At 39.2% G+C, this 25,975-nt stretch overlaps 1 protein-coding gene across 1 annotated transcript in view; it reads left to right on the top strand.

Annotated features, from left to right (window-relative positions):
• The first annotated feature begins 1,000 nt into the window (after positions 1–1,000).
• PAPSS1 (3'-phosphoadenosine 5'-phosphosulfate synthase 1) overlaps positions 1,001–25,975 on the top strand; it is a 42,738-nt gene continuing 17,763 nt past the window's right edge. The window contains exons 1-8 of the mRNA XM_068136883.1: positions 1,001–1,239; positions 8,898–9,012; positions 12,452–12,687; positions 13,151–13,289; positions 15,248–15,366; positions 19,598–19,711; positions 21,436–21,547; positions 24,817–25,022. Of these exons, the coding sequence (XP_067992984.1) occupies positions 1,180–1,239; positions 8,898–9,012; positions 12,452–12,687; positions 13,151–13,289; positions 15,248–15,366; positions 19,598–19,711; positions 21,436–21,547; positions 24,817–25,022 (1,101 nt within the window). The 5' untranslated portion in view covers positions 1,001–1,179. The remainder of the gene's footprint in view (positions 1,240–8,897; positions 9,013–12,451; positions 12,688–13,150; positions 13,290–15,247; positions 15,367–19,597; positions 19,712–21,435; positions 21,548–24,816; positions 25,023–25,975) is intronic.

The raw sequence follows: 25,975 nt of genomic DNA, 5'->3' as shown, positions 1-25,975 counted from the left end.
CTTGAGATTAGCACCCAAGTGCTAAAGCAATTCCTATCTAGAAATAAGAATCCAAGAACTTTGGCTTCTGAATTCACAGTGAGAGACATTTCCTAAAACATAGTACAGGAGTAGCTTTGTAGGGAAAATCCATTTAAATCTGGAGATTTAGCCAAGAGTCCTTGCCTTCCAAGTCAGTCATGGCTCCATCACCACCTGTGCCCACTCTGCTGCTTCTCAAGACTTTCAGAAAAGAAACGGCATAACCTTGTCTTTCTTCAGAGACAGGAGAGAGTGCTCTGCTTTGGCTATTTCTTTACCCTGCCTCTGTCGTAGAAATGAGAGGACACTTCACTCCCCGCCCTCCCAAGTTTTCCACCTCTGTGTGGAAATAGGAGAAGGTGAGGAGCCTCTAGGTTCCTGCTGCCAGCTGAGTGATCTCAGCAGCTGGAGCAGATAGACGGCCTCTTATTCATTGAATCAAAAGATTGTTTAAAGTGGAGAAAACCTTTAATTTCATTTGGTCCAACCATTAACCCAGCACTGCCAAGCCCACCATTAAACCATGCCTCTCAGCACCACGTCTATAAGACTTTCAAATACCTCCAGAGACGGCGACTCCACCACTTCCCTGGACAGCCTGCTCCCATACATAATAACCCTTTTGGTGAAGAAATTTTTCCTAATGTCCTTTCTAAACCTCCCCTGGCACAACTTGAGGCCGTTTCCTCTTGCGCTATTACTGTAGTATTCTTCACTTCCAAAGGAGCAGGGTAGACTGTAGGATCCAAAGCATCACACGCAAGAGCGAACACCTCCACAACGCCGCCCCAGCGCAGAACGGGTATGCAGAGAGCGAGCCGTCCTGACAGCCCAGCCCTACAGGCCTCACCGCCCAGCAGGGGCAGCAGCGGCCGGGCCGGCGTGCCGACAGCGGAAGCGGCTACGGGCGCCTCCCGCGGCCACCGCCCACTCTACCGCGCGTCACGGCGCAGCGCAGGCGTGTGGTTGGGATCCTGTGCCCCGAGCTCCTTTCGCCTCCCCCGCACTGGGCTGCGGCTCCTCCCTGCACCACCTTTGGCTAAGCCGCGGGCGGGGATACGCAGACGGCACGACTTCCCAGCGGCTTCACCCGCATCAAGCATCAGTGGAGAAGGCGCGTCCTCTTCTTCCTTCTTATCTCACTGCCCCCCCGCCGCCATGGAGCTGCCCGAAAGCCAGTGCAAGAAAGTCAAGCTGAGCAACAGAGTGCCGAGCTGGGTGAGCGGGCGGGGGAGCGGGGCGCCTGGGGAAAGGTGGGCGTGAGGGGCAGTGAGGCGTGGGAAAAGGAGGAGGAGAGAAAACGAAGAAGTGGCCGAGCGCCGTGGTGATGTGGCAGCGAGCGGGAGCTGGGACAGCGGGTTCCCTTGTCCTGCTCCCTTCCACCATCCCGGCGCAGGGAGTTCCCTGCCCCGCTCCCGGCCACCCGCCCGGCGTGGGGGGGTGCCGCGAGCCGGGATCTTTAACAGATCATCCACGCACGTTCCCTCAGAGAAGCGTTGCCATGGAGCGTGGTGGGGGTGGCACTGGGGCACACACAGCGGCTGCCCCCGTACTGGGGTGCTGGTTTTCCACGGGAAGGCGGGGGCTAGCTGTGGAGAAGGGCAGAAAGCCCCTCCGGAGAGGACCGAGGGTTTCATCCCTGTCTGTGCTGTCATGAGCCCTCAGCTTCCAGCTCCTTGGAAGAGTTAAGACTGTAAGAATGCCGTGTACAATGTGTCCATTCATAAACCTGGGCTGGCTAAAGACTGAGGTTCTTTATATGGTGGGTGTTATGTGGAAAAGTGCCGAGAAAAGGCTTAAAAAAAATCTAACCAAAGCCTTCATTCTTTGTCATAAAGATGGGGGCAGATCGGTTTTCAGCGAGGACCAAAATCAGCTGTTTAGAAGATACACTGCAGGCCTTTGAGAAGATTTGATAGTTGTGATGATGCAAAGGAGGTGAAAGGAAAAAAAAAAGAAAAAGTGGGTTTTTTTCTTCAAATAATGCTGAGCTGAAGGATACCCCAGATAAGATCTAGAAAATATTTAGTATGAAAGTTACAGTGTAAAAACAGGCTTTGAAGTACAGGCCACAACTTTCCTAAGAAAGTGACAAACCTATTAAAGAAAAGGAAAAGTCTCATGGCTGCCTGAAAAACAGGGAAGTTGGTGTTATACTAAAAAGCATTCAGATGGTCTGTCCAAGCCTCTTCCACTGTGTACAAGTTCAAACTTGTTTACATAAGAGAGAACTTGGTAATTTACATTCTTTCAGTTTCTGTGAGAAAAAGGCAAAAGGAGATGCTGTGAGGACAGTCAAATAGATCAGGTCTGGGTGGGGGTAGCAAACTACATTCAAAAGTTACTCTGTATGATTTAATTAGTCATAAACAAAACCAAAATGGAATTGTCCGAAGCAGAAAAATCTTACTTTAAAAAACCCGAAACAACTGACATTAACTGCTACTGAGTTCAGTTAAGCAAAGTCCTCTGTGTTACGTGGCAAAAAAAGGAAGTCTTCCGCTTTTTCTTCAGCTGAAATGCACTTTTTAACCCAATAAACTTCACCAGGAAAATATGTACTGCTGATTCACACACTGCACAGACAAACGGTATGGCACTTCTGAGTTTGCACTATTCAACTGAGAGCTATGTCTAAGCAACCTATTATACCCTGGTGTAATTGGCAGCCCCTAGGAGAGTAGAAATTATAAAGGAGCCTTGTCTTCCAAACTTTGTCAAAATACACTGTGGAAATTCCCTCATCAAGCCCACCTCTGAGCAAACTCTCAGTTACAGAGCAGCACACAGCATAGCCACAAATACTGCCATTATGCTAACTTGATGGGAAGGCTTGTGGAACATTTCCTTTAGTAGCTTGGATTCCTAACGCGACCAAGGTGTTGCCTCATTATGTGGGTAACTCCTAACGGTAATTTGCTCCAGGGCTTGTTTCTAAGAGCGTATGCAGCAGAAACACTTCCAGCTTTGTTTTTGTCCTTTCTCTCTGCTGCTAATGAATGACTCCACTCCAGCACTGGTGAATAAGCTGTCTCTGCTTTTGGTCATGTTGTTACTGTAGCAGGTGGCAAGTGAAGATATGTTCCTTATAGTACAGTTATCATCAAGCTGCTTGTGTCTATGGTTAAGTGGAGCATTCTGTCTGCTTTCTGCTGCTGTGATTTTTGAAACTGTCCCAGCATTAGCACATCTGGCACAGATGAGCTAGCCTGTGTAAGTGACAGGAGAGCATTTGGCAGGTTGGGTGGTGCTAGATGCAGAGGTATTTAGATGCCTTGTTGTATCAGTATCTCTGTGGCAAACTGCATTCTGAAGAGCAGTTGTGAGGATAAAAGTAAGAATTTTTGTTACAAGTTCAAGACAATGTAATGCCACAGGCTATAGCAGACTATGGAATCCATTTGGAATAGAGGGAGTTGCTATTTTTAAAATAAATACAAAACATAATTTCTGGGTTTGCCCTTCTTTCCCAAGCACAGCTGTCCAAATGGAAGCACAAATTTTCAAACCTGAATTTCATAGTTTCATTCAGGGTTGGAAGGGACCACACGGATCATCTAGTTCCAACCCCCCTGCCATGGGCAGGGACACCCCACACTCGATCAGGCTGGACAGAGCCTCATCCAGCCTGCTCTTAAACACCCCCAGGGACGGGGCCTCGACCACCTCCCTTGACAACCCATTCCAGGGTCTCACCACTCTCATGGTGAAGAACCTCCTCCTCACATCTAGCCTGAATCTCCCCACCTCCAGCTTCATTCCATTCCCCCTAGTCCTGTCACTACCTGAGATCCTGAGAAGTCCTTCCCCAGCCTTCCTGTAGGCCCCCTTCAGATACTGGAAGGCCACAATTAGGTCACCTCGGAGCCTTCTCTTCTGCAGACTGAACAGCCCCAACTCCTTCAGTCTGTCCTCATAGGAGAGGTGCTCCAGCCCTCTGATCATCCCTGTGGCCCTTCTCTGGACACGTTCCAGCACCTCCACATCCCTCTTGTAATAGGGGCTCCAGAACTGGACACAGTACTCCAGGTGGGGTCTCACCAGGGCTGAGTTAAGAACATTTTTGAGAATTTTTGAGAATTTGAGAACATATACAAACAGACAGGCTCTCAGGTGAAGTGGGGTAGGTGGGAGGTGAATTTTTATGCAGGAGCTATGTGTATGCTCCTTGTGTGTGTTTGTAGGCAGACAAAGTTGGCAGTGTCCAGTCTGAGTTGCTGTTGAGGAGTTTGGATGTTGAGGGGAGCAGTTTGGAGGGAAAAAGACGCCTTTCATTTGGTTATCAATGCTGAAGAATAAATGTCATAAGAATGTATTGTTATTGGGGTATCCCTGGCTTATAAGAGGCACTTGGGGAACAGGCTAGCAAATGGCATAGAAAATACCTGAGATGATTGGGAAATGGGAAAGACCTTAATAATAAAACTGTACTTCAGAAGTGGTGCTGGATGGGTAGCCATTGTTAGTTTATGGGAGCTGTTAGCTTGGGGAATCAACAGTGTCATCCTAGAGTAGAAGAACGTGGAGTTAGCCACAGCTTCTTGAATATATATGGTTTGTATAGAACCATGCTTTGACACAGTTCTTTCCAGATGCTTCTAACATCAACGCTGTCTCTAGTCTCCGCTTGATATTGACAGCTTTGCTTCCTTCCTTGATGTGAAGTGACTGCAGAAGCAGTGTTTAATTGTTGCTCTGAACTAGTGAAGAATGAATTCAGTTTATGCCAGTATAGTGATCTGTTGGTTAACTATGAAACAAACAAGCAATAATCTTTTTGTACAGCTGTCTTTTGATCTTGGTATTTATTCTTCATCTGGATGTCTGATCAGACTTCTTGCATCAAAGGTCTTTGGCCCTGATAGTCAGATTTGGCTTTGGCAAGAAAAAAAATGTAATTGCAACTGGGCAAAACATCAAGAATAAGATAAGATAAAAGATATGGGTCAAGTCTATCTTGATAGATCTTTACATAGAGAAATTGGCAGTTGGTATTTCCTTTTGGTCCCCGTCTTCTTTCTTCTGCTCCCATAGATGTCTGTATTCGTTTCCTGAGTCACAAACCTGCAAAGCTGGAAGTTTACCTTTATGCCAAAGAAAATAAGATGCAGAGTCATTCCTCCTTTCTCTGTTATCATTGGAGCTCTTCAGTGTACATCTGTGAAAAGCTTGTTACTTTAATACTCAATTTTTTTAATCTTCATTGCAAAGATATTGGCCTATTATAGCACTTCAGATTTCACGTGAGAAACCAGCTAGCTTGGTGGGAGAGAAGGAAGGAAGGATGTCAGCCTTCTCAGCTGATATCATTGTTATAATCAGACTCATTGGACTGAAGCATAATTTCTATTTATCATGGTGTGGAGAAGGCCAGATAGTAAAATGCAGTGTTTGTGTAAGTAGTACAGAAGCGCTTAATATGCAACACAGGATGGAAAAAATGTTTTTGTGGGCAGGTCAGAGAGGAAATTTCCAATGGTTGTAAAAACAAAAAAAGAGGCAGTTAAAATGTCCTTTGAGATTAATGCAATTTTTTTTCATTAGCTGCTTTACAAAAATCTAGTGTGTCCTTTCAGCAGTGACTACTACAGTGAATGTAATTAGACTAAGAAGTTTTAAATAGCTTCTTTAAAACTGTACTTGCTCATCAAATGGAGGTTTTTCTGTTACTCATTTTCTTAGGTTCCATTTAACATTGATAATAGGACTCTTCAAGGTTAGCAATGCTTTGATACTGTGTAAAAGGAAATGACTGTTCTTTGTTTTTGCTATCATTTTGCATGACCATTTGATTTAATCACTTGATACTCATATTTTATATATGGGAATTTGAAGATTAGCTAAGTAACTTAAGAGCGTCATTCATGTGAACCACTGATTTTTGCTCCTAAGTATTTTTCTGTGCCGCATCAATATTTGTAGTAAGTATCAGGGACAGTAATTGAAAATGTAGGTTGTTGAGGATCCTGGAACCTAGAATACTGTGTCCAGTTTTGGGCTCTCCAGTTCAAAAGAGACAGGGATCTGCTGGAAAGAGTCCAGCAAAGAGCTATGAGGATGATTGTGGGACTTGAACATCTCTTCTATGAAGAAAGACTGAGAGCCCTGGGACTGTTTAGTCTTAAGAAGTCTGAGGGGGGATCTTATCAGCATCTATAAATATTTGAGGGGTGGACATCAAGTTGAAGGGGCCAGTCTCCTTTTGGTGGTGCTCAGTGATAGGACAAGGAACAACAGGCACACAGGAGGCCCCACCTCAACATGAGGAAACACTTCATTACTGTGAGGGTGACAGAGCACTGGAACAGGCTAGTCAGAGGTTGTGTAGTCTCCTTCTCTTTCAAAACCTGCCTGGATGTGTTCCCGTGTGGCCAGCCCTAGGTATTGCTGCTTTGACAGGGAAGTTTGACTCATTGATCTCTAGAGGTCCCTTCCAACCCCTAACATTCTGTGATCCAATCTTTAGCTTTTGTTGCTTAGTGATGGTAGTGTATGATCTAGTGGCAACATGGACATGATTAGGAAACATTACTAGGATTTTTGCAGCAAAAGAGAATGATTTGCTATATTACTTATTCTTTAGAGCACCTCTATAAAAAGCTGTTTCCTAGCTGGAAAGCTAGGATAGATAAGGAAGATAAGGTGGAGTTTGCTTTGCCAAGAATGCATACTGAGCTATCTTGCTTGTGTGCACGTGCAGGTGTGTTGTGCCAATGCTGAGCTTACTGGCTGCTGTGTTGCTGTGCCTTGTACTCTAGAAACCTGCTGGCCTTGTTGCTGTCATTTCTCATCTCTGCAAATTCCTTGCTTGACACTATTTTGTTTTTTCATTTTAAAAGTTGTATCTCTTTGGTAATTTTAAGAATCCCTCTTGCATGCTTCCTCAGGGATTCATGTGTTTTGTAAGCCTAGTGTAATACCCTGATCAGTTTCATTGGCTCTTTGCTAATTCTGCAAACAAAGAAAAGTGATGTAACCTACTGAATAGGGACTAGAAGTCTCCTTGGATGACACATTTGACCTCCAGAGTATTTGAGTGTGATAGTAGACTCATTGCCAGGAGTCAAAAGCAAAGTGTGCGTATTTTTATGTTTTAATGTACGAGTGGCATGAAGGCTGGGCTTTGTCTGTTTGTCTGGTGCCTGGTACAATACAGTACAACTGGAATTAATGAGAAAGAAGATTACTATTAGTGTATGAGTTTGAATTGCTGTGTAAATTCATTAGGCACAGCATATCTTTATTTTAATTAAAGTCTAAGTACTCATTTTTTAATTCCACAGTTTATGCAATTGCTCACTGACATCTCTTGATTTTTATGTAATGCATAATTTTTTCTACTACAAGAAGAAAGACTTTTTGACTCTGACTCCTGGTTTTAGTTAGATGCCTTGCACTGACTTTGTAGGCGCTATGGAATGGGTTGCCCGGGGAGGTGGTGGAGTCGCCGTCATTGAAGGTGTTTAGAAGGAGACTTGATGGGGTGCTTGGTGCCATGGGTTAGCTGTTTGGGTGGGTTGGATTGGTTGATGGGTTGGACACGATGATCTTGAAGGTCTCTTCCAACCTGGTTTGGTTTGTTCTAATAAAGGTTTATTCTATTCTAATAAACAGCTTTATTTTAAGAGAGAAATTATTTGCAGTTAACACAATCAGCAAGTGTAACTTCATTTTCTGTGGTTATAACCTGGTGGTTTCTTATGGGTTGGTATTCAGTCTTCAGCATATTTTAGATGCTGGACTGTCACATCATTTGTAGAACTGTTGTATTTAAAATCTTGAACAGAAGTGGATTCTGTTCTATTCTATTCTACCATTTTCCTGTTGACCCTGCTTTGTGATGTGTCTTTCTAAAATTATGAACAACTCTCTGCTAGTACTCCATAGATGAATATCCTTTCTTTCTTCTTCTTCTTCTTTTTTTGGTTAAATATCCTAAGTGAAGTCCTTTCCAGGTAGCTCTAGTACAATGATGGACAAGACAGTGCAAATATCTTGCAATATGTTTGTAAGCAAAAGAAGTCAAAGTGGCATTACATATGCCACTAATCACTCTCATCCCTCTTTTTTAAAGCCTTCTCTTCTGTTTTGTTGTTTATGCTCAGTCTAGTTATACAAGGTCTTGATCTTTTATCAGCAAAGTTCATGTAACTTGATACCATTAAAGCTTAAGAGAATGAGGCTTATCTTCCTGTGGCCTCCCTTGCCTTAGATTGTGAAATGTTATTAGACAGCAGTATTTTCTTTTGTAAGATATTTGTAAAGCATCTCCATATGATAAATAGTATTTTAAATTATTTAATAACTCACTTTAAAAAAGTAGGTATATATTCTGATTGTTTAAATAAACTATCTCAATTCTGAAGACGTACCGTAAGGTAAAGGCAGAGGTTTTTGTAGGTATGTCTGCTGAACTAAGAGTTAGACCAAACATGTGTAGTTTGCAATGAAAAGGCCTCTTATGAGTGAAAAATGAGCCAGTGTTTGGCTGGTTTTTGACCAAAATGTTCAGCTCTGAGAGAGGAAATCCATTTAATCTTCTTAGATTTAAGTGACTTGAATAAAAGTCAAGTCTAAGAGCTCTAGCAGTTCATCCCCATTTTTTGTAGTTGATTTTTCTAATGCAGGTTATGCTTGAAAGTAGTAGTCGACTGACCCAGCAATCACCAGGTTCACAGAAGGGAAGTGGTTTGCTGTCTATGGCATTTCTAATTTCCTTCATGTCCTTTGATCTGTGCTGCAGCTGGATTGGGCATTGTTTTTACTTCCATTGGTCTGTTTCTGGGTCTTTCTTTGTGCCTATGAATAAGTTCTGTTATGCTTTGCAAGTTCACCCTTCCAGAGGTTAAAGACCTAATCAACAATTTCTTTTACAGGGAATGCAGAGGGCAACCAATGTTACCTACCAAGCTCATCATGTCAGCAGGAATAAGAGAGGCCAGGTGGTAGGAACAAGAAGTGGTTTTCGTGGATGCACAGTCTGGTTAACAGGTACAGTCATGGATTTCTGAGGATCCTTATGGTTTAGTTATTCTTCTTAAAAGTTAGTTAGCAGTAGCTCCTGGGGTTTTTTCATGCAAAATTAAATGGTTTTGGAATTTAAGACCTTGATGCAATTTTATTACTATTTTTAGATAGACTAGCAAGAAACTGCTCTGGGAGGGATAGTAACTTGAGAACGTATTTTGTTCATTGCTCTAGGAACCTTGTTTACTTGATACTGCCCGCTGCTTAGTTCCAGTTGATTTTTAGAGTAAAGGGAGTGTTTTTTTTTTTAACCAGTTCTGGCTCTTCACACTGTCTATTTTACCTATTAACAAATGAAACCTGAGGGTTTTTAGATTCTGTGTTTCTGACTCTCTTCTGTAAAAGTCTCTTTGTAATGTTGTAGCCTTGGGTAGAAATAAATTTTCAGCATAAACCTGTAACAACAGTTGCATATTGAGGCAATGCATAGTAGGAGTTGGTTTTGAAATTAGCATCTTGGCATTTTATAACTGAATTGTTTTGACTGTCAAAAGAGGGAGTGCATAAATTCTGGAAGACAGCTTTGGTTCACAGCTGAGGGGATTTTTTGTTCTGTTTTCCAAAGTTTCTGGAAGCTTTAACTTATTTCCTTTGGAAACCTTTGCAGTTAAAACTGGAAAGGAAAAAGAAATACAACAAAATGTTATTTAATTAGTTTGCTTATCATTTAGAGTACTGCTGTACTGTGACAGAAAAGATCTTTGGAGAGTATTAGAAGAACTTACACTAAGTAAAATTTGTTTCCAGTACTGCTAATGAGTGTGCATGTAAGGTGAAGTAGTAGTTAACAAATCCATTCCTAGCAGGTTTGATACAGTAGCTTGCTGTCCTGAATTTGTTCAGTAAAAGAATGAAGCTCCCTCTTTCCCTATTTCTGTCAGGTAGCTCCGGCTAGTCTTTCACCACTCAAATGATTTGCCAGGCTGCCTTTCTGTTTCTCCTCGTAATTCATTAATAGCCTTTTGCAAAAGCTCATGATAAAAATGTTTTCTCAGTTATCTACCTGGCAGTATTTTCCAGTCATCATTCATTGTAAATAAATGTAATCTTAATACCCTATTTCCTTCTTTTCAGGAAGAAGGGTGGTGATAGAACACAGGAAAGTAGGAAGGCTGTAAGGTGTTGAGAAGTGTAAGGGAAGCTAGGTTATTGAAGTAGTTTGAGCACTAATGTTAGGGACTGAAATGGACTGTATGTAGTGAAGTGAGCAATACTTCCCATTCCAGAACTCTGTAAACATGAGTCTTCTAAACTCTACTACATGTTAGAATAATAGGTGGATCAGTGGTATATTCCCTTCAGGGTTTTATCACCTCATTTGCAGTCATGGGGTGGGAGTGCTATTTCAGAGATCACTTTTCATTATTAAGCTAAGATTTGAGAGCTGAATTCTAATGAACGTCTTGTGTTGTCAAGTATGGGGTCCTAGTAAAAAATCAGTTCTACGGAATGTATCAAAAATATGGAAAAGCATTACTTGCCCATGTAAAATAATAGGCCATTTGGAGAGTGTAAGGTGTTTTAATGACTTCTCAGCTCAGAGCTCTTTTTAAAATTCATTATTACATAATCTTAACTTTTGCATTTCATTACATGCTGGAGATCAAATATGTGTGAGCAGCTAGAGTGAGAACTTGAGTGAATAATAAGCTAGATGTGGAGACAAAAATTGCAAGTCAAAGACTAGATCACTGAGACAAATTACAAAGTTGCTGAAATTTTAATTTGAACTCCCATGCTTATTTTATAGGATGGGGATGCACTTAATTGATGCCAAAAGGAGACTGTTCTATTTCCAGCCTTGTTTTTCTTCTCTTAACTTTCACAAACTGGAGTGCTTGCCCAGCCCATGCTTGAGCTGATTCAACAGCAATGAACTTAATACAGCCTCCACATACACACAAAGAAAGGGAGAAAAATGCAGACACACCCCCCATCTCCCCCCCTCCCCAAGATTAGCAAACTGAGTTTGCTAATGGGCACTAGAGGAGGTGGAATAATAGAGGTAGATTGGAGTCAGTGGAGAGAGAGGGGGTCAAAGAGATCAGGATGGCCACTTTTGGAAGCTGATTCTGGCCGAAGTCATAACATTTCAGCTTCATTATGTATAGCTGCTGGGCTTTTCAGAGTAGACAGGTAAGCATTGACACAAGGCACTTGAGTCATCCAAGAAAATGCAGATAATTTTTCTAGGTGATGATAAGTGCTGCAAATTATTGAGAGTTTTGAGTATGAACGAAACCATACTGAAACCCAGGAGAGGGACACCGGGGCATTTCTTCAGAGAGTGGTGTTGGCTGAGCTTCTTATGTAGGTCTTGTCCTGGGATAAACAATCTTGTCTTTTCAGTGGACTGCTCTTTGTTTTCTGGATCTTGAATTGAGTGAAGGAAGAACCAATGCAATGACTCCTCTTCTTACCCTAAACTATTACGGTTGTGAGGGTTTCCTTAGCTATTCTGTTTTCTTAGAATGTGCTTGTTAGCATGATTGTCAGGCTTTGTTGTAGTGGCCTTGGAAGTAAATAACAAACTGTTCTTTTGTGGGATTCTCTTTTATTCTTTCTTGGAAAGATAAACTAAACATTTACCACCACTAATAAAGGTCAGAACATTTTTCTTTACCTACTAGTGGTATTTTTAAGAATTTATTTTTAGTTTACTGTTATTTTTTAAAAAATGTTATTTTTTTCCTTAAAGGATTAATGTCATTTTATGAAGATTTGAGTTTTTGTGCTATTTAGGCAATGATTGTTCTGCATAAATTGAAGCATGTGTTCCTGATAATAATGTTACAGACATCAAGAGTTTTACTTCTCTGACTTAAAGAAAAAAGTAGAATTTTTAGTGCCAGCAAGTTGTTTAAAGGCTTGTTGCTGTAGATCCTGAACTGGACCCGAGTTTAGTGTTAAAATTGTCTTTGCTTGTTGCTAACATGCTTGGGTTAGGGCAACATGATTGCTGCATGTGAGTGTTGAGTGAGTGGGTGTTGTGTGTGCAGTTATTCTGCAAGGAGTAAGGTGTGTGATTTGTTTTCATCCCATTTCTTTTGTCGATTGAAATTCACTTCATTATGAGATCCTCCATTTCTGATGTAAATGTGACAACTCTGTGTTAAGTTTCTGAATTTAGTTTGCTCAGGTAGTAACAACTGCCAGCAGCAGCACTGAGGAATGTACACCACCTCTGTAAGTGGCTGCCAAGGCCAAAGTCTTTAATTTGCACACTTAACTTTGTGTGCTGTCATGCTATACTGTGTAAAAGGCCCTTGGCTTATATTGCAGGTAAGCATCGCTGAAAAGCACTTTGGTTTTTTTCATACCAGCAGTGGTACATGCACTGCAATTTGCTCTAGCTTGTTTCTATGCTTGTAATATGTGTTTATATTATTATTGAATATTCTAGGTCTGTCTGGTGCTGGGAAGACTACAGTGAGCATGGCATTGGAGGAGTACTTAGTATGCCATGGCATTCCATGCTACACATTGGATGGTGACAATATTCGTCAAGGCCTTAATAAGAATCTGGGTTTCACACCGGAAGATAGAGAAGAAAATGTCCGTCGTATTGCTGAGGTTGCTAAACTGTTTGCAGATGCTGGTTTGGTGTGCATTACTAGTTTCATCTCTCCTTATACTCAGGTAAATGTGAAAAGCTCTGGATAAAGTATAAGAAAAATATAAAATGTCACTTAAAGTTACTGTTTAATTATGGGAAACCCTTGCTGAACTTAGCCAGAATCAAGCATTTTCATGGTTATTTTTAAATGACGTTTGTGCTTTTAAGAGATGTAACTGCTAACACAGGGGCAGGTACAGAAAATACTGCACTTTATGCCTGGGTTTGTTTTGTTGGGGTTTTTGGGGGTTATTTGTTTTTAAGAAAACAGATTAGTGTAAAGTATCTCAGATCTTCATATCAATGTTTGCCATTGATGAACTGTAGCCAAATTGATAGAGCTTGTGGATTGAATCGTGTATTTTCTCAAACTCTTAAAACTTGCTTGATTTTAAATCAGTTTCTTTAAAATGAACTTCAAAAGCAGAAGGACATGAACAGCGCATGACTGTACTCTTTTAGGGTTTTTTGTTTGTTTTCTTTCAGGATCGTAATAATGCCAGACAAATTCATGAAGGGGCAAGTTTGCCTTTCTTTGAAGTTTTTGTGGATGCCCCATTGCATGTCTGTGAGCAGAGAGATGTTAAAGGACTCTATAAGAAGGCCAGGGCTGGAGAAATTAAAGGTAAACCTAGATGTAGTCACATCCTTTCTACCTAAGCGAAACATTGGTGTAATTTGACTCCACATAAATGGAAGTGCTCAAGTTTGTGAGCATGTTATTCCCTTGGTTATAGTGGTAGGAGCAGTTCCTCTGATAATAATTTGGGGAGCTCAAGATCCATAAAATGCAGCTTGGACTGGTGACACAAAGCAGACAATTGAGATCACCCAGCTTTTGCATCTGACTAACTAAATGCATAAGGATAGTAGAAGGGCAGAAGTGGCTATCATCACATTGAAAAACCTTGAGCAGATTCCATGTTTTCTGCTGTGAGCTGCTATGTTTCAGGATTAGTCTGTCTCCTTTTTGTTGACTAGTTTAAAACCAGCCTTATCCTCTCTGAAGTCTATAAAGAACTGCATTAATAAGAGTTACTAACTTCTTAAAAAACATAAAACATGATCACTATTTTGCTGTAAAGGTCATTAAGAACACTTTTGAAGAGGCTAATTTTATTTTGAAATTAGGGTTTTATGCTGGTACTTATGAAAATGAATTCCTGTCCCATGACTGGCCTCACACAAAGGTTCAACTACAGTCTGCAATAAAAAAATGCTTAAATGTGTGATCACTGATTGCAAATAAGGCTTCAAGTGCTGCTTTTCTCTGTTTGCAGAGGTTGACGATGGCACTTTTTACCCATTTTAAGAAGCAAAGCAATTTTAAAGGCAGTTGCTTCCAGGAGTTCAGTTTTCAGATGCTGTAATGATGAACTTGCCATTAATAAAAAAATTACATAAAATTAAGAAATCTGCTTGATACTTCTAGTACTACTAAATGCATCATGTGAAGACCAAGAATAAATGAGGCTGAACTAAGTTTTGCTCAGAATCAAAACAAGATGTCATGAGATAGCACAATATAATGATACAATTCTGTCCAGAATCCTTTTTTTGTGCTGTAGAACTTCCTTACTATTTTGTTAATATTACAAACCTCATAATGGAATTGTGTTACTTTACAAGTGTCAGTAAACTACAAGTGGGTTTAGCAGTTGCTCTGTCTTATGACCCATCTGATACATGAAGAAGGAAAGTTAAATGAACTTGCTTGTTCACAAGGAATGTCAGCAACTATTATCTTCTCTTATCTTTTTTAACAGTGGTGAGGGGGCTCTTTCTTTTTCCTCTGTTCCTGCTCCTTCAGTAGTCAGAGACTTAGTGTACAGTTTTTGGAGCAGATGCCAGCCTTTCTTTATCTCATGGCCTACGGTAGCAATTGATCTTTTTTCTTGGATAGGGTATTAAGCTACAAATTTAGAGAGTACTTGAAGTGAAAAACTCAAGGTTTAATAGTTGCAACTGTAGAGGATGTATACTTTGCCTTTGGGCTTCATTTTTTTTCCTTCTTGTTTATGCATGGCTAGTCAGAGTCTACTGTTTCAAAGCAAATTGTTGGCTAAGTAGGCCAAGACAAATGTCGCTTGTACAATCTGTGACAGTAGCTATAATAACTATAGTACACACATGCCTTACATTAACAGATTAGTCTTCAGAGTACTGCTTGTTGACAGAAGTGTATATTTACATATATTGGTCGTTCAACATCAGACTGTGTATTCAAATAAACCAAAACAGCTAATAACACAAGACAGCTGATGGAGGACTAATTCTGGGTTGATGTGCATAGTTCTTTCAGTGCTCCTTTCTTTATTCACAGTATAAATCAAACAAATTCACCAGCAAAAATTTGGACTGCAGTATACAGAACTTTGATGCAGTTATGTAGTAGGATTAGGAGATGCTCTGATAAAGAAACAGAAATTGTTAATTTCCTGAAGAAATCCTGTATTAAGAAAGCTGAAACTCTTATTTTGCTTATTGTGTTGGTTTATACCTTGAAAACTCAGTGAACATTGTTACAATGGATTATTCCTTTGGAAAAAGTCACCTAAGATTTTTTTGTCTCATGTTTTGTAGGTTTTACTGGGATTGACTCTGAGTATGAAAAACCAGAAGCCCCAGAACTTGTGCTGAAAACAGATTCCTGTGATGTGAATGATTGTATACAACAAGTTGTGGAGCTTCTTCAAGAAAGGGTGAGCAGAAATGCAGATATATTTTTAGTAACTTTTTTTGAAGCCTACAATCTGAATGTATATCCTGGGAAAAGCAATGAGGTTTTAGAAGATAAAGGCTTATACATCTTTAAATTCTAGCTTTTAAAAGTTGTCCTATTTTGTGTTTGCTTTTTAAACCTAAATATTGCAACAACATTGATCTCTAAGTGAAAAAAAAGATTTGGACTAGCGGAAAATTAATTGATATTATCTCAACTCATAAAAAGTTGTTGCAGAACCAATGCTGAATGCTGACTTTACATTGTTTGCTAACAGTTCTGTGAGTCTGAAATTTTTTACTTTGTCTCTATAGTGTACAAATTAATATGTACTGCAGGTGTGAAGAGGTGAGGATGCGTATATATGGTAATTGGAGCTGGTTAAGTAGGCAAAGCTGTGGCTGTGTCTGGTTTCTCTTCTTTCCACTGTTTTTCTTACACTAGTAAATGTGGTCCTGCAATTATGTAATGACCAGTTTAGGAAGCTGATCTTGACAGGGCTGAGTTGAATTAATGCTTCATAGCTTCTGAAAAGGTAGGTCTCTTTCCTTGTTCATGCCTGAAATTTTTGCTATCCCTTTTGAAGCCTCCAGGCCTCCTCCTGTGGTCTAATAAGTGGGTTCAGCTCATTGCCCAACCAAACAACTCTATAAATATGTGTTGAGATAGAAATAGATCCATATGTACACATACACATTTATTACACAAGAACTTAAAACATTATTCTTTTATAGGTAGTAGAATTACCTGGTTCTTAGAAATTTTTGCAATGTTTGAAAAGAACTGGGAAACAAATTTCTTAGTCTTTTCCAGAAACATGTTCAGTCCTTTATGGAAGAAAAAGGGAGGTAACCATACAGAAGAGTAATGTCAACTGTTGAATCTGTATTGTAAATGCAATATTTCTTTCAAAGTTCTTTTTAGACACCTAGAGTCCAAAGTACTGATGAGTGTCTTCTAGAGCTACTGAGTCATATGAAAAGTTTGTTGGTTTTTTTTCCCCTCCAGCTGCTTTCAGTACTTTTTCCTGGTTGTTCATTCAGAAGGGCTGTGTGCCTTTGAACATGATGAATTTGTTTTTCACTCTGCTGGTATTTTTCATTGGAGTCAGAAAAGCATAGCACAGACTTTGGACTGTAAAGGTTTCAGTATCTTCATTCTTGTTTTTCCTGTCAACAGATAGAGTGATGTACCCCCTTGCACAAAGTTCTCCTTTTCTTACTGCGGAATAAGTTCAGTATTTAGTCTGGAAAATATTTTCTGAAGTCATGGCTCAGGAATGTCACCTACATTGTTAAGCAAGGGTAAAAGTGCACAAGGAAATTATAAATACTATATTTATACTGTTACACTAAAGTTATAAACATACTGGTAAAGACTTAAGCCTGAGTGAGCTGAAACCCAAACGACCTTTTAAACATCATTTAAAAAAAACCACCTCAGTATCCAGCTTCTGTAACTCTCACATCAATAAAACATTGATTTCTTCTCATGCTCAAAAAAGTAAGTGGAACTCTCTGCATTTTCTATTATGGATTTCCTTTTTTTGAGGTACATGTGCTTTGGTTGTGGTTGTTTTCTTCTGGAAATACATTACAAGATATCATGGGAATAGGTTGCAGTAGCTTAAAAACTGTGTATAATTTTGATGTTGTTATTTACATTGTTTTTCTTTATATTTCTCTTGCTTTCTTATCCTATTTTTAACTTCCGTATTCTGGGAAATGGCACAATGTTTTGGTTCCAAGCCAAGAAGTTTATTGCAGAGACTCAGGTTAGGCCGTGATCAGCCAGTTAGATCTGCTGACTGATAGGTTTGTCATGACTATTTCTTAGGTATATTTTAGTCAAAATTATTTAGGTTGATGTAGATGTACTATGTAAGCTAAAGGTGGCTTATGTTGACCAAACCAAATATGTTTAAGGGTGTTTTTACACATTTGGAAGAAACAGCAGTGAATGCCTGGGGTCAGAAAGTCTTCTTGTCACAAAAGAAAGTTTCCATGGCTCAAGTGAATTTGAAATGTGACAGAACACAATTGATGGGCAGAAAGAGGCCCTCAGTCCAGAAAAATCTTCTCTCTCTCTGTTAAGATGGTGGCTGTCATTCAGTAATGCAAATTGGATGTCACTTGTGAATGCCCATCTACTAGGAGCTTGCCCTTTCCGTATAGACTGTTGAGAATAAGACATCATCAGCAAAGAACCTCCTACTGCAGCCTGAGGAGGCACATTCCTATAAAGCAACTAGTTAATTTTTTTACTACTTTGCTGTTACATGAATACCTAGAGAAATAATATATGTTGAGGAATACTGTGTATCTTCTTGTTTGCCTAAGTGAACCTTTGAGTGAAGTTACTACCTTAAATTGGTCACTAGATGGCTTGCTAGCCTAGCATTTTCCTAAAATTCATTCAGTTTAAAGACCTATGGATCCCTCTTGCTGTTTCTTAAAAATAATCTAAGGTGTTCTAAATACCATTTTTATGGCTGCAAAGGAGACCAGATTTACTAATTCTACACATTCTCTAAATGTCTGACTCAGTGTTGCTAGAACTGTCTTCAGGCTGCTCACATCCTCATAATGAGGTAGGTTAATAGGAACTGTGTTGGGAAACCTTCTTCTTCATCATTTTGCACATTAGTGGGGCACTCAAAATAGGATAATATTAGAAAAGACCTTTTTAATAGGCACAATTATTTTAAGCTTTTGATGGTTTGTAAAATTAGGACGTTCTATCACGGTAATGAGCTATAGTCAAGAGGGTAATCTTCTGCCAGGCAGCATAATGTGTACCCGTTGTTATTCTCTGCTTGTAAGCTCTGCTGTTCATTACAGCAGGTGGTACCTTCATTTGATTCTGGGCTAATTGCTGTGGCAGAGGCTAATGCAGCAATCCTGGGCTGTAATGCTGCTGCTCAGGCAGAGTAAATAGAAGGCAGGTTCTGCCTAACTTAATTTCTAATAAAATCAGTTTTGCAAATGGTGTCTGATAGGTAATGGACTGAGCTTTTGTTGTAAAACACAATTTCTATTCCTTTTATTTGTCTTTGGAGATATGAATTATGTAACAGCCAGGGAGACATGCCAGTCTTTTTACTCTGACAGGCATTTTATCTACTGTTTGCTTTCATCCTCCCACTCCCTTGGTTTTACTTTCCATGGAGGTAGTGCCTAATGTCTGGTAAATGCTTGACTAAATGCTTAAAAATGCTTGAGCAAACTTTCCGCTTCCTGCAGTCATACCTGTTTACTCTGTGCTGCTTATACTGGAAAAATAAGGATGGTTTATTTGTTCTTGTTATGGGTCTGTCTATACTTTGCTGTAAGGGTCAGGTTTTTTTTCTCAAAAACTAAAGCTCTATTTTAAAAAAAATTCCAGAACTCTGAAAAATGTGCTTGAAGAAGAACAGTCAGCTCCTTTTCATTGATTTTCTTGCTACTGGATATTACTGGAACATTTGATTGAGTTTGGATCACTTTATCCACTGTCAGAGACTCTTTAAAGTTTTATCATGACGGGCTTCTGACTGTTTTAGTTAACATTTTTATATTTATATCCATGTCTTAGGAAAATTTTAAGAGTTAAATCTTGAGCATCATGGAGAATATCTTGTTTAAAATGTATGAAGAAAACTTGACTTTTTTTTATTTTTAATAAAAATCTGATACATTTAAATGTTTTAGGTGTTAGGATATGGATTACATCACTGGTGTTATGTTGATAGTGGTAGCTAGTACATTGAATTTGTAGCTCTGTATGAATCCCAGTTGTGAGAGAGAGGTTTTAGATCACCTCCATGTTACCACTTTAATTTATGTTTTATATTGAATGACTTAAATTCAGAAATGATGAGTCTCTAAAATTTGTTTACTTCTTTAGCAAGTATAAAAGCATAAAGTCTGTCTTTCTGCTGTAGAAGTTATAAAAAATACATTTAGTTCAGTAGCTAAATATTTACTAGATAAATGTTATATGGGGTACAAACCATGTCAGAATGTTGCACTTCAGTGGCTTGAGCCAGTACTTGGTTGTCATTGTATCCTAATCTTGGAATGGTGTTGGTTTTTAAGCTAGTAAAAATTACTTAATGAATAAACTCTTGCTACAGAGTGATGTGCTATCAGAATTTTACTTCTTGACCCACATGTTCAGTGTTCAAGAGCGTTCTGAGCAAACACTAAGTTCTCTTTATTCCTTTTATACAGGACATTGTACCCGTGGATGCCTCTTATGAAGTGAAAGAGCTTTATGTGCCAGAAAATAAGCTACAGTTGGCCAAATCTGATGCTGAGTCTCTGTTAACTTTGGAAATAAATAAGGTACTGCGTGTTCATTGTCTCATTGCTGAAGTTGAAAGATAGTCTAATCTGTTGCTCAGCAGAGGTACATATAATCAAACTACCTGTGCTAGTTACAGAATGTGTCTTGATACAATTTTCCCCTGTTTTCATGAGAGAAATCAGAATATCTGGGTTTTGTTTGATCACATAGTAGAAAACAATTGAATCTTTGTAATTTCATAAATGATGTTTGTTATAGTATTACTTAGTTTATCTCAGGATAACTGGAGGTTAAATGTACATTGATTTCCTTCCCTATCTTCCTCACACGCTGCCATCCATGGACTAAACCATGCCTGGTGTGTCTTGTATGAGTAGTTATTTCTGCAAGAATTAGTAATTAATTTTTTTAGTTTACTTACCCAAAGTATTGTATTTTGAATTGTAGTAACTTAGAAATATAGTGGAAATTAGTTTCTGCTTCTTGATTCTCTTTGTTGATAACTTTCAGCTGAATGATAGTGACCTAGTATACTTGGCTCAAACAGCTTCAAACTGAAGTCTCCAGAGAAATGCTCAGACCTACTTTACTATTTGATTGGTTTGGGTTTTTTTATGATTGGAACATACGTACTAGGTGTCTGGCTTCCAGCAGAGAACATGTGGAAAAGCATGGATCAGCTTGATCAACTCTCTTCTTATTTTAGTTAAGCACATTGTTTTGCAACTCAGATAAATTAGACAAAGCTACTTCTGGCTGTGTTTCTCTTCTGCCACATCTTCTTTTTCTGAAGAACTAGGGCTAAACAGAGATACAATGCATGAGTGTTTTCACTGGCTTTTTGTCAATATTAATGGAACTTAAAGCTAAGCATTTGATCTGGAAGCTAAGTTCAGAGTTGTACTCTGATGAACAACTGCAGTAACTTGACTTTGAAGAAGTGAGACAACATATTAAGCAGCAAATTAAATAGTTTTAAAATCTGTCTAGCCTTCTACTGCCTAACCTACTAGGATTTAAATACTGCCTTTTGCAGTATCCTGCATTTTCACATATGAATTTGTAAAGCTCTTAATTGTTTTGAGGAGGAATATATATTTAAGGTCACCATTACTGACTTTGTGTAGTTTCCCATTCTAAATTGCTCCCTATCTAGGAAAACAAATCCTTTTTTCCTCCCCTCCCTCCGCAACCAGTGGATTCTTAATTATCAAGCAAGTATGTAATATAAGTTTAGGAAGAAAATGTGGTGTTCTTGCCTAAGCATAAATTAAACAGTGAAATACAATTAGTCATGCTCTTTGCAAAAGAACCTCACACATGCAAGCCTGTCCTTCTCAAAGACTTGACCAAGTCTTAGTAATGCAGAAATAATAGAGGCCACACACTAAGTCAGTGTGACTGCTTTTAAGAGCTAAGGAAGGAAATTCCCTGTAAGCAGATACCTCTTAAACTAGAATAAGTCAGTACTAGTCCTGAGAGGATTGTACTTCTGGATTGCCTCATTAGACTCTGCAACAATAATTTTCTTTCTAATCTAAGATTAGACCTCTTAATATTCACCCCTCTAATTCCAATGTTTTTGTGGTAATATTTTATTGAGTATAGGGACTGGCATATAATCACAAATGTGAAATGAGGATTAAATGCGATTCCAAATTGTAGACCTGAGAAACAGCTATACCATGCTATGATTAATAACTTCATGTCAGTCAGTAACAACTTTTATCTGCTCTATGTCTATTTCCCATTTCGTTACAAGGTGGATATGCAGTGGGTGCAAGTTCTAGCAGAAGGTTGGGCAACACCTCTGAACGGCTTTATGAGAGAGAGGGAATACCTGCAGTGCCTTCACTTTGACTGTCTCCTTGATGGTAGGGTACAACCTTTTGTAAAACTGAGCAAATTAATCTTACTTCTGGGACACTGCTGATGCTTTGCTACTTGGTGGTGCTATGGTGACACATTATCAGGCTTGTGCACAACCTGGGGCATTATAATCACCAGTTTTAAACCACACTGGTTTATTCTTTTTTATACCTACCATTGGGTTAAGAGTTTGAATGTCTTTTTGCCTTTATAAATTATGTTTGTCAAATATTTCTTTTTAAAAAAACATGTAAACCTAAAAGCCATATTTCTAATATGTTTAGAAGAAATCGATTTTAGAATTTAGAATTATGTTTTAATTGCAGCTTAGTTCTGTGCGCCTACAGATTTGATCTGTAAAGCTCATGAAAGAAAGGACAACAAATGACTAGAGTGCTGGAGCTATTGAATAGAATAGAATTAACCAGGTTGGAAGAGACCTTTGAGATCATCAAGTTCAACCTATCATCCAGCACCATCTAATCAACTAAACCATGGCCCCAGGTGCCCCATCCAGTCTCTTCCTAAACACCTCCACTGATAGTGACTCCACCACCTCCTTGGGCAGCACATTCCAATGGCTAGTCACTCTTTCTGTGAAGAACTTCTTCCTAACATCCAGCCTAAACCTTCCCTGGTGCAGCTTGAGACTGTCTCCTCTCATTCTGGTGCTGGTTGCCTGGGAGAAGAGACCAGCCCCCACCTGGCTATAACCTCCCTTCAGGTAGTTGTAGACAGCAATAAGGTCTCCCCTGAGCCTCCTCTTCTCCAGGCTAAGTAACCCCAGCTCCCTCAGCCTCTCCTCACAGGGCTTGTGCTCCAAACCCCTCACCAGCTTTGTTGCCCTTCTCTGGACTCGTTCCAGCAAGTCAACATCTTTCCTAAACTGAGGAAGTATACAAATATGAAATCAGAGTCTCAGGAGATGGTTTGAGTACAGACAATTGTCACACGTAATTCAATTACTTTGACTTAGTAAATATCCTGTGGTGGTTTAAACAAATAAGTTTTTATTTTGCTTCACCAGCTGGCTAAGTCAACAAGTGATAATATCCTCAGGTTTTGGAATCTGATTGTAATTCTTTGTCATTTTTCATATATTCCCCTTTGAAGGCTTTATTATAGGGTGGTGTTTTATGTGTGGCTTTTTTTTTTTCAGTTATCATTTGTTTGAGTTTTGTTTCTTTTTTTTTTTCCTCAGTATCAAAGAGATAATCAAAATTTCTGTCTCCCTACTTCCTTCTGCATTGGTCTTCTCTTTCCTTAAACAACAGGGTCACCTGCCTTTCAATGATCTAGACATGTGTGGTCCCTTTTACATTTTCTAGTTCCCTTTTCTGTAAGTTTCTCCAATACTAGACTTGGCAACATAATGCCACCCTGTTAGTTTGTAGTATCTAAAATTTGCAGTTTAATTTTGGATTGCTAGTTCTGTTTTAATTGCATATACCATCTGTGTATACATCCAGGTGAAAAGTACTCTGCAGATGGCATGCTGTGCATTCAACTGCTAAAATAGCTTGTAGCTCCTCATTCTGTCCTGTACTCTGCTGTAAATCAGAATTTTTATGAGGATTTTAAGACCTTGTGTGAGTTTTTCATATGTGGCAATATTACAAGTTTACAATTGGTTTTATTATCATATTTACTGTTTAAAAAAAAGTAATGAAAAATAACAAATATCTTATTAATTATTGATGGAAACAATTTTCAGACCTATGGTTAAACAAAACAGTCATGTTCCTCTAGATGCTATTTCAGACCTATGGTTAAACGAAACAGTCATGTTCCTCTAGATGCTATTTCAGACCTATGGTTAAACAAAACAGTCATGTTCCTCTAGATGCTATGATCTTTTGTGTTCTTAGATACCTACTGCAAAATTCATGTGTGAGAAACTTTTGAGAAAAACATGTTTGGTTTAAGGCTGCTTCGCTGCTTGTGGTAGTGGCAACAGTTACGTTCCTCCCTGCTTGGTGTGTTAGCTCTGGAGTCTCACAGCAGCAGTCATTTTCCAGGGGGTTGATTTGGAAGAGAGGGATGCTGTTTAATCTGTGCAATGCAACTCATCCTTTGGGCTCTGAAGGCAATGTTCCTACTGACTGACATCTACATTATGGAGATCAGTGCAGGTGTGTTGAAATCCTCACTTTAAAGCTTGCTACCAGAAATAGTCTTCAGCTGACACTGAACTCATTTGTGACTTAACAAACTCATTCCAGTACCTTGCCTCATTTGTCCAGTGGGTGAAGACACATGTCAGAGATACTGCAAATTTGTTATTGGTCACTGGCAAAATTTTAAGAATCAACAGAGTTGAGATGCCTTTTCATTTTGAGATATTTATTTACTTGGCAAAGTAAAAGGATTTTTATATTATCAAGTTAGGGATGGTCAATCACCTTATCTATGATTGTTGCCAAGCCCAATTATAAGACCTATTGCTTTAAAAATAAGTCTGAACACTAAGACTGAACTTAGGAGATGCACAGCATGCTTTTGATTCTGCATTAGGAAGGAAAAAGGGAACCTATGTTTCTCTTAAACTTTTCATCCAGCTTGATAATTTATGACTTCCTACCACACTTAAGGTAAAATTGAGAGAAGGTTTATAAAAAAGTGTTGCTCAAATAACAGGGAAATCAGCCTAATTGAGTCTTGGCTCCACTACAGCCAATAGCAAAACCCCCATTGACTTGAAGGGGCACAGTGACTTTTCTCCTGGAGACCACCCAAAAGTTTTGTACTCTTTCAGTTAGCTTATTAGAATTCAAGCCTTTGTATGAGACTTACAGTGTTTACTCCAGTGGGTTGCTCAAATCTTGTAGTTGAGAAAAACAAGGCTTCCAGCAACTAGCAGTGAAGTAAGTGCTTAAAAATGAGGACCACACATAACCTTAAAATTTGGATGTGTTGTTTTAGTTTTAGAAGTAGCTGGCGAGCTTTCAGCTGAACAAACTGTGTAAAATGTCTGCCTGACTTAACAGTTCTGTTCTGAACTATGCATGCTGAAATCTGAACAGTTCCCAGTAAACAAGAAGTCACTTTTTGAAGTAGTTGAGTTATATATGATAACTGCTTGGATACATTTACCCACTTCTGTTGCATCAAACTTTTACTTATGGACTGAAAGTATGGCTACTGAGAATGCTATTTCATTTTTACACTTTATCTACTCCAGTAGCTATGTTGCCTAATATTTTATCTGTTTAAACATGTCACTTGTGTATTTCAGTGTGCTATGTAGCTTCTTTTTATTTTCTTTGCTCTGCAGGGGGAGTTATTAATCTGTCAGTGCCTATAGTGCTAACAGCTACTCAAGAAGACAAAGACAGGCTGGATGGGTGTACAGCAATTGCACTAGTGTATGAAGGGCACCGCGTGGCCATTCTCCGTAATCCTGAATTCTACGAGCACAGGAAAGAAGAGCGCTGTGCTAGGCAGTGGGGAACAACATGCAAGGAACATCCCTATATCAAGGTGTGTGTTTAAAAATGGAAGGTCTAGTCTTATTAGCTGTAATTTGCTGTTTGTGAAACAGCAAATTAAGTGATGGTAGCTGTGACTGGTGCATTTCAGCAGCAAAACTACTTTGAGAACTAATTAAAACATTGGAGCAGAAACACAGGTGATTTTTTGTTGTCGTCATCATTCTGTGCAGCTGTGGAGTCATCTGCAATTAATGTGAAAATCTAATGTCAGTAAGTACACATGAAATGAATTTAGAATGGACTGTAAAATCTGTGCTGCAGAACAGGGAACTTTGCCCTGTAGTGTGCCTAGGAAACACATCCCTCTGTATAGCCAGATGGATCAGCAGATAAATGCATTGTGATGTCAAGAAAACTTCTGTTCTGCCTGCATGTGGAGCACTTGAAAACTGCCTGGTTTTGATGCTTTTGAAATAGGCCCTGTTCTTGAAGAGCTCATCATTTAACTCTCTGGGGAGTTATTTCCCATCCATTTTGTCCAGGTTGTTTTATTGTCTTGACCTTATGTATATGTCACACTAAAATATTTTCATTGTAGCATGCATATTGCAATGCTGTCTTTGGTTTTGCAAGGTGATGTAAATGCTTCATTTTAGCTCTTCAGAGCCAAACTATGTTTCTTTTCTGATTTGTCTCTCAAGCAAGCCTCAGCATACCCTTAAAAAGGGAAAGCCTTTGTGTTCTAAAAGTATCTGTATGGCTGTCAAGCAGGTGGAACTATGATTTTTTTTTTTTAAAGATTCTTTATTATTGTGTAATTATTAATGTGTAATGGCATCCTTTTACTGCCTGAAGCTGTATACAGGAGTATAGCTGAAAAAGGACATCTACTGCTAGATGCAAGTAAGAGTTCTGGAAAAATTTCAAAGCTCTCAGTGTGTTCTGTGCTAATGAATGTAAGATTACCCCTTGACTGAAAACTTACCACAATCTTAAGAAGTT

This window comes from Melanerpes formicivorus, unplaced genomic scaffold (assembly GCF_026170545.1).
Source record: "Melanerpes formicivorus ecotype bairdi unplaced genomic scaffold, bMelFor1.0.p_v2 SCAF_4, whole genome shotgun sequence".
Classification (NCBI taxonomy): domain Eukaryota; kingdom Metazoa; phylum Chordata; class Aves; order Piciformes; family Picidae; genus Melanerpes; species Melanerpes formicivorus.
This window is presented reverse-complemented; position numbering and strand designations above follow the sequence as displayed.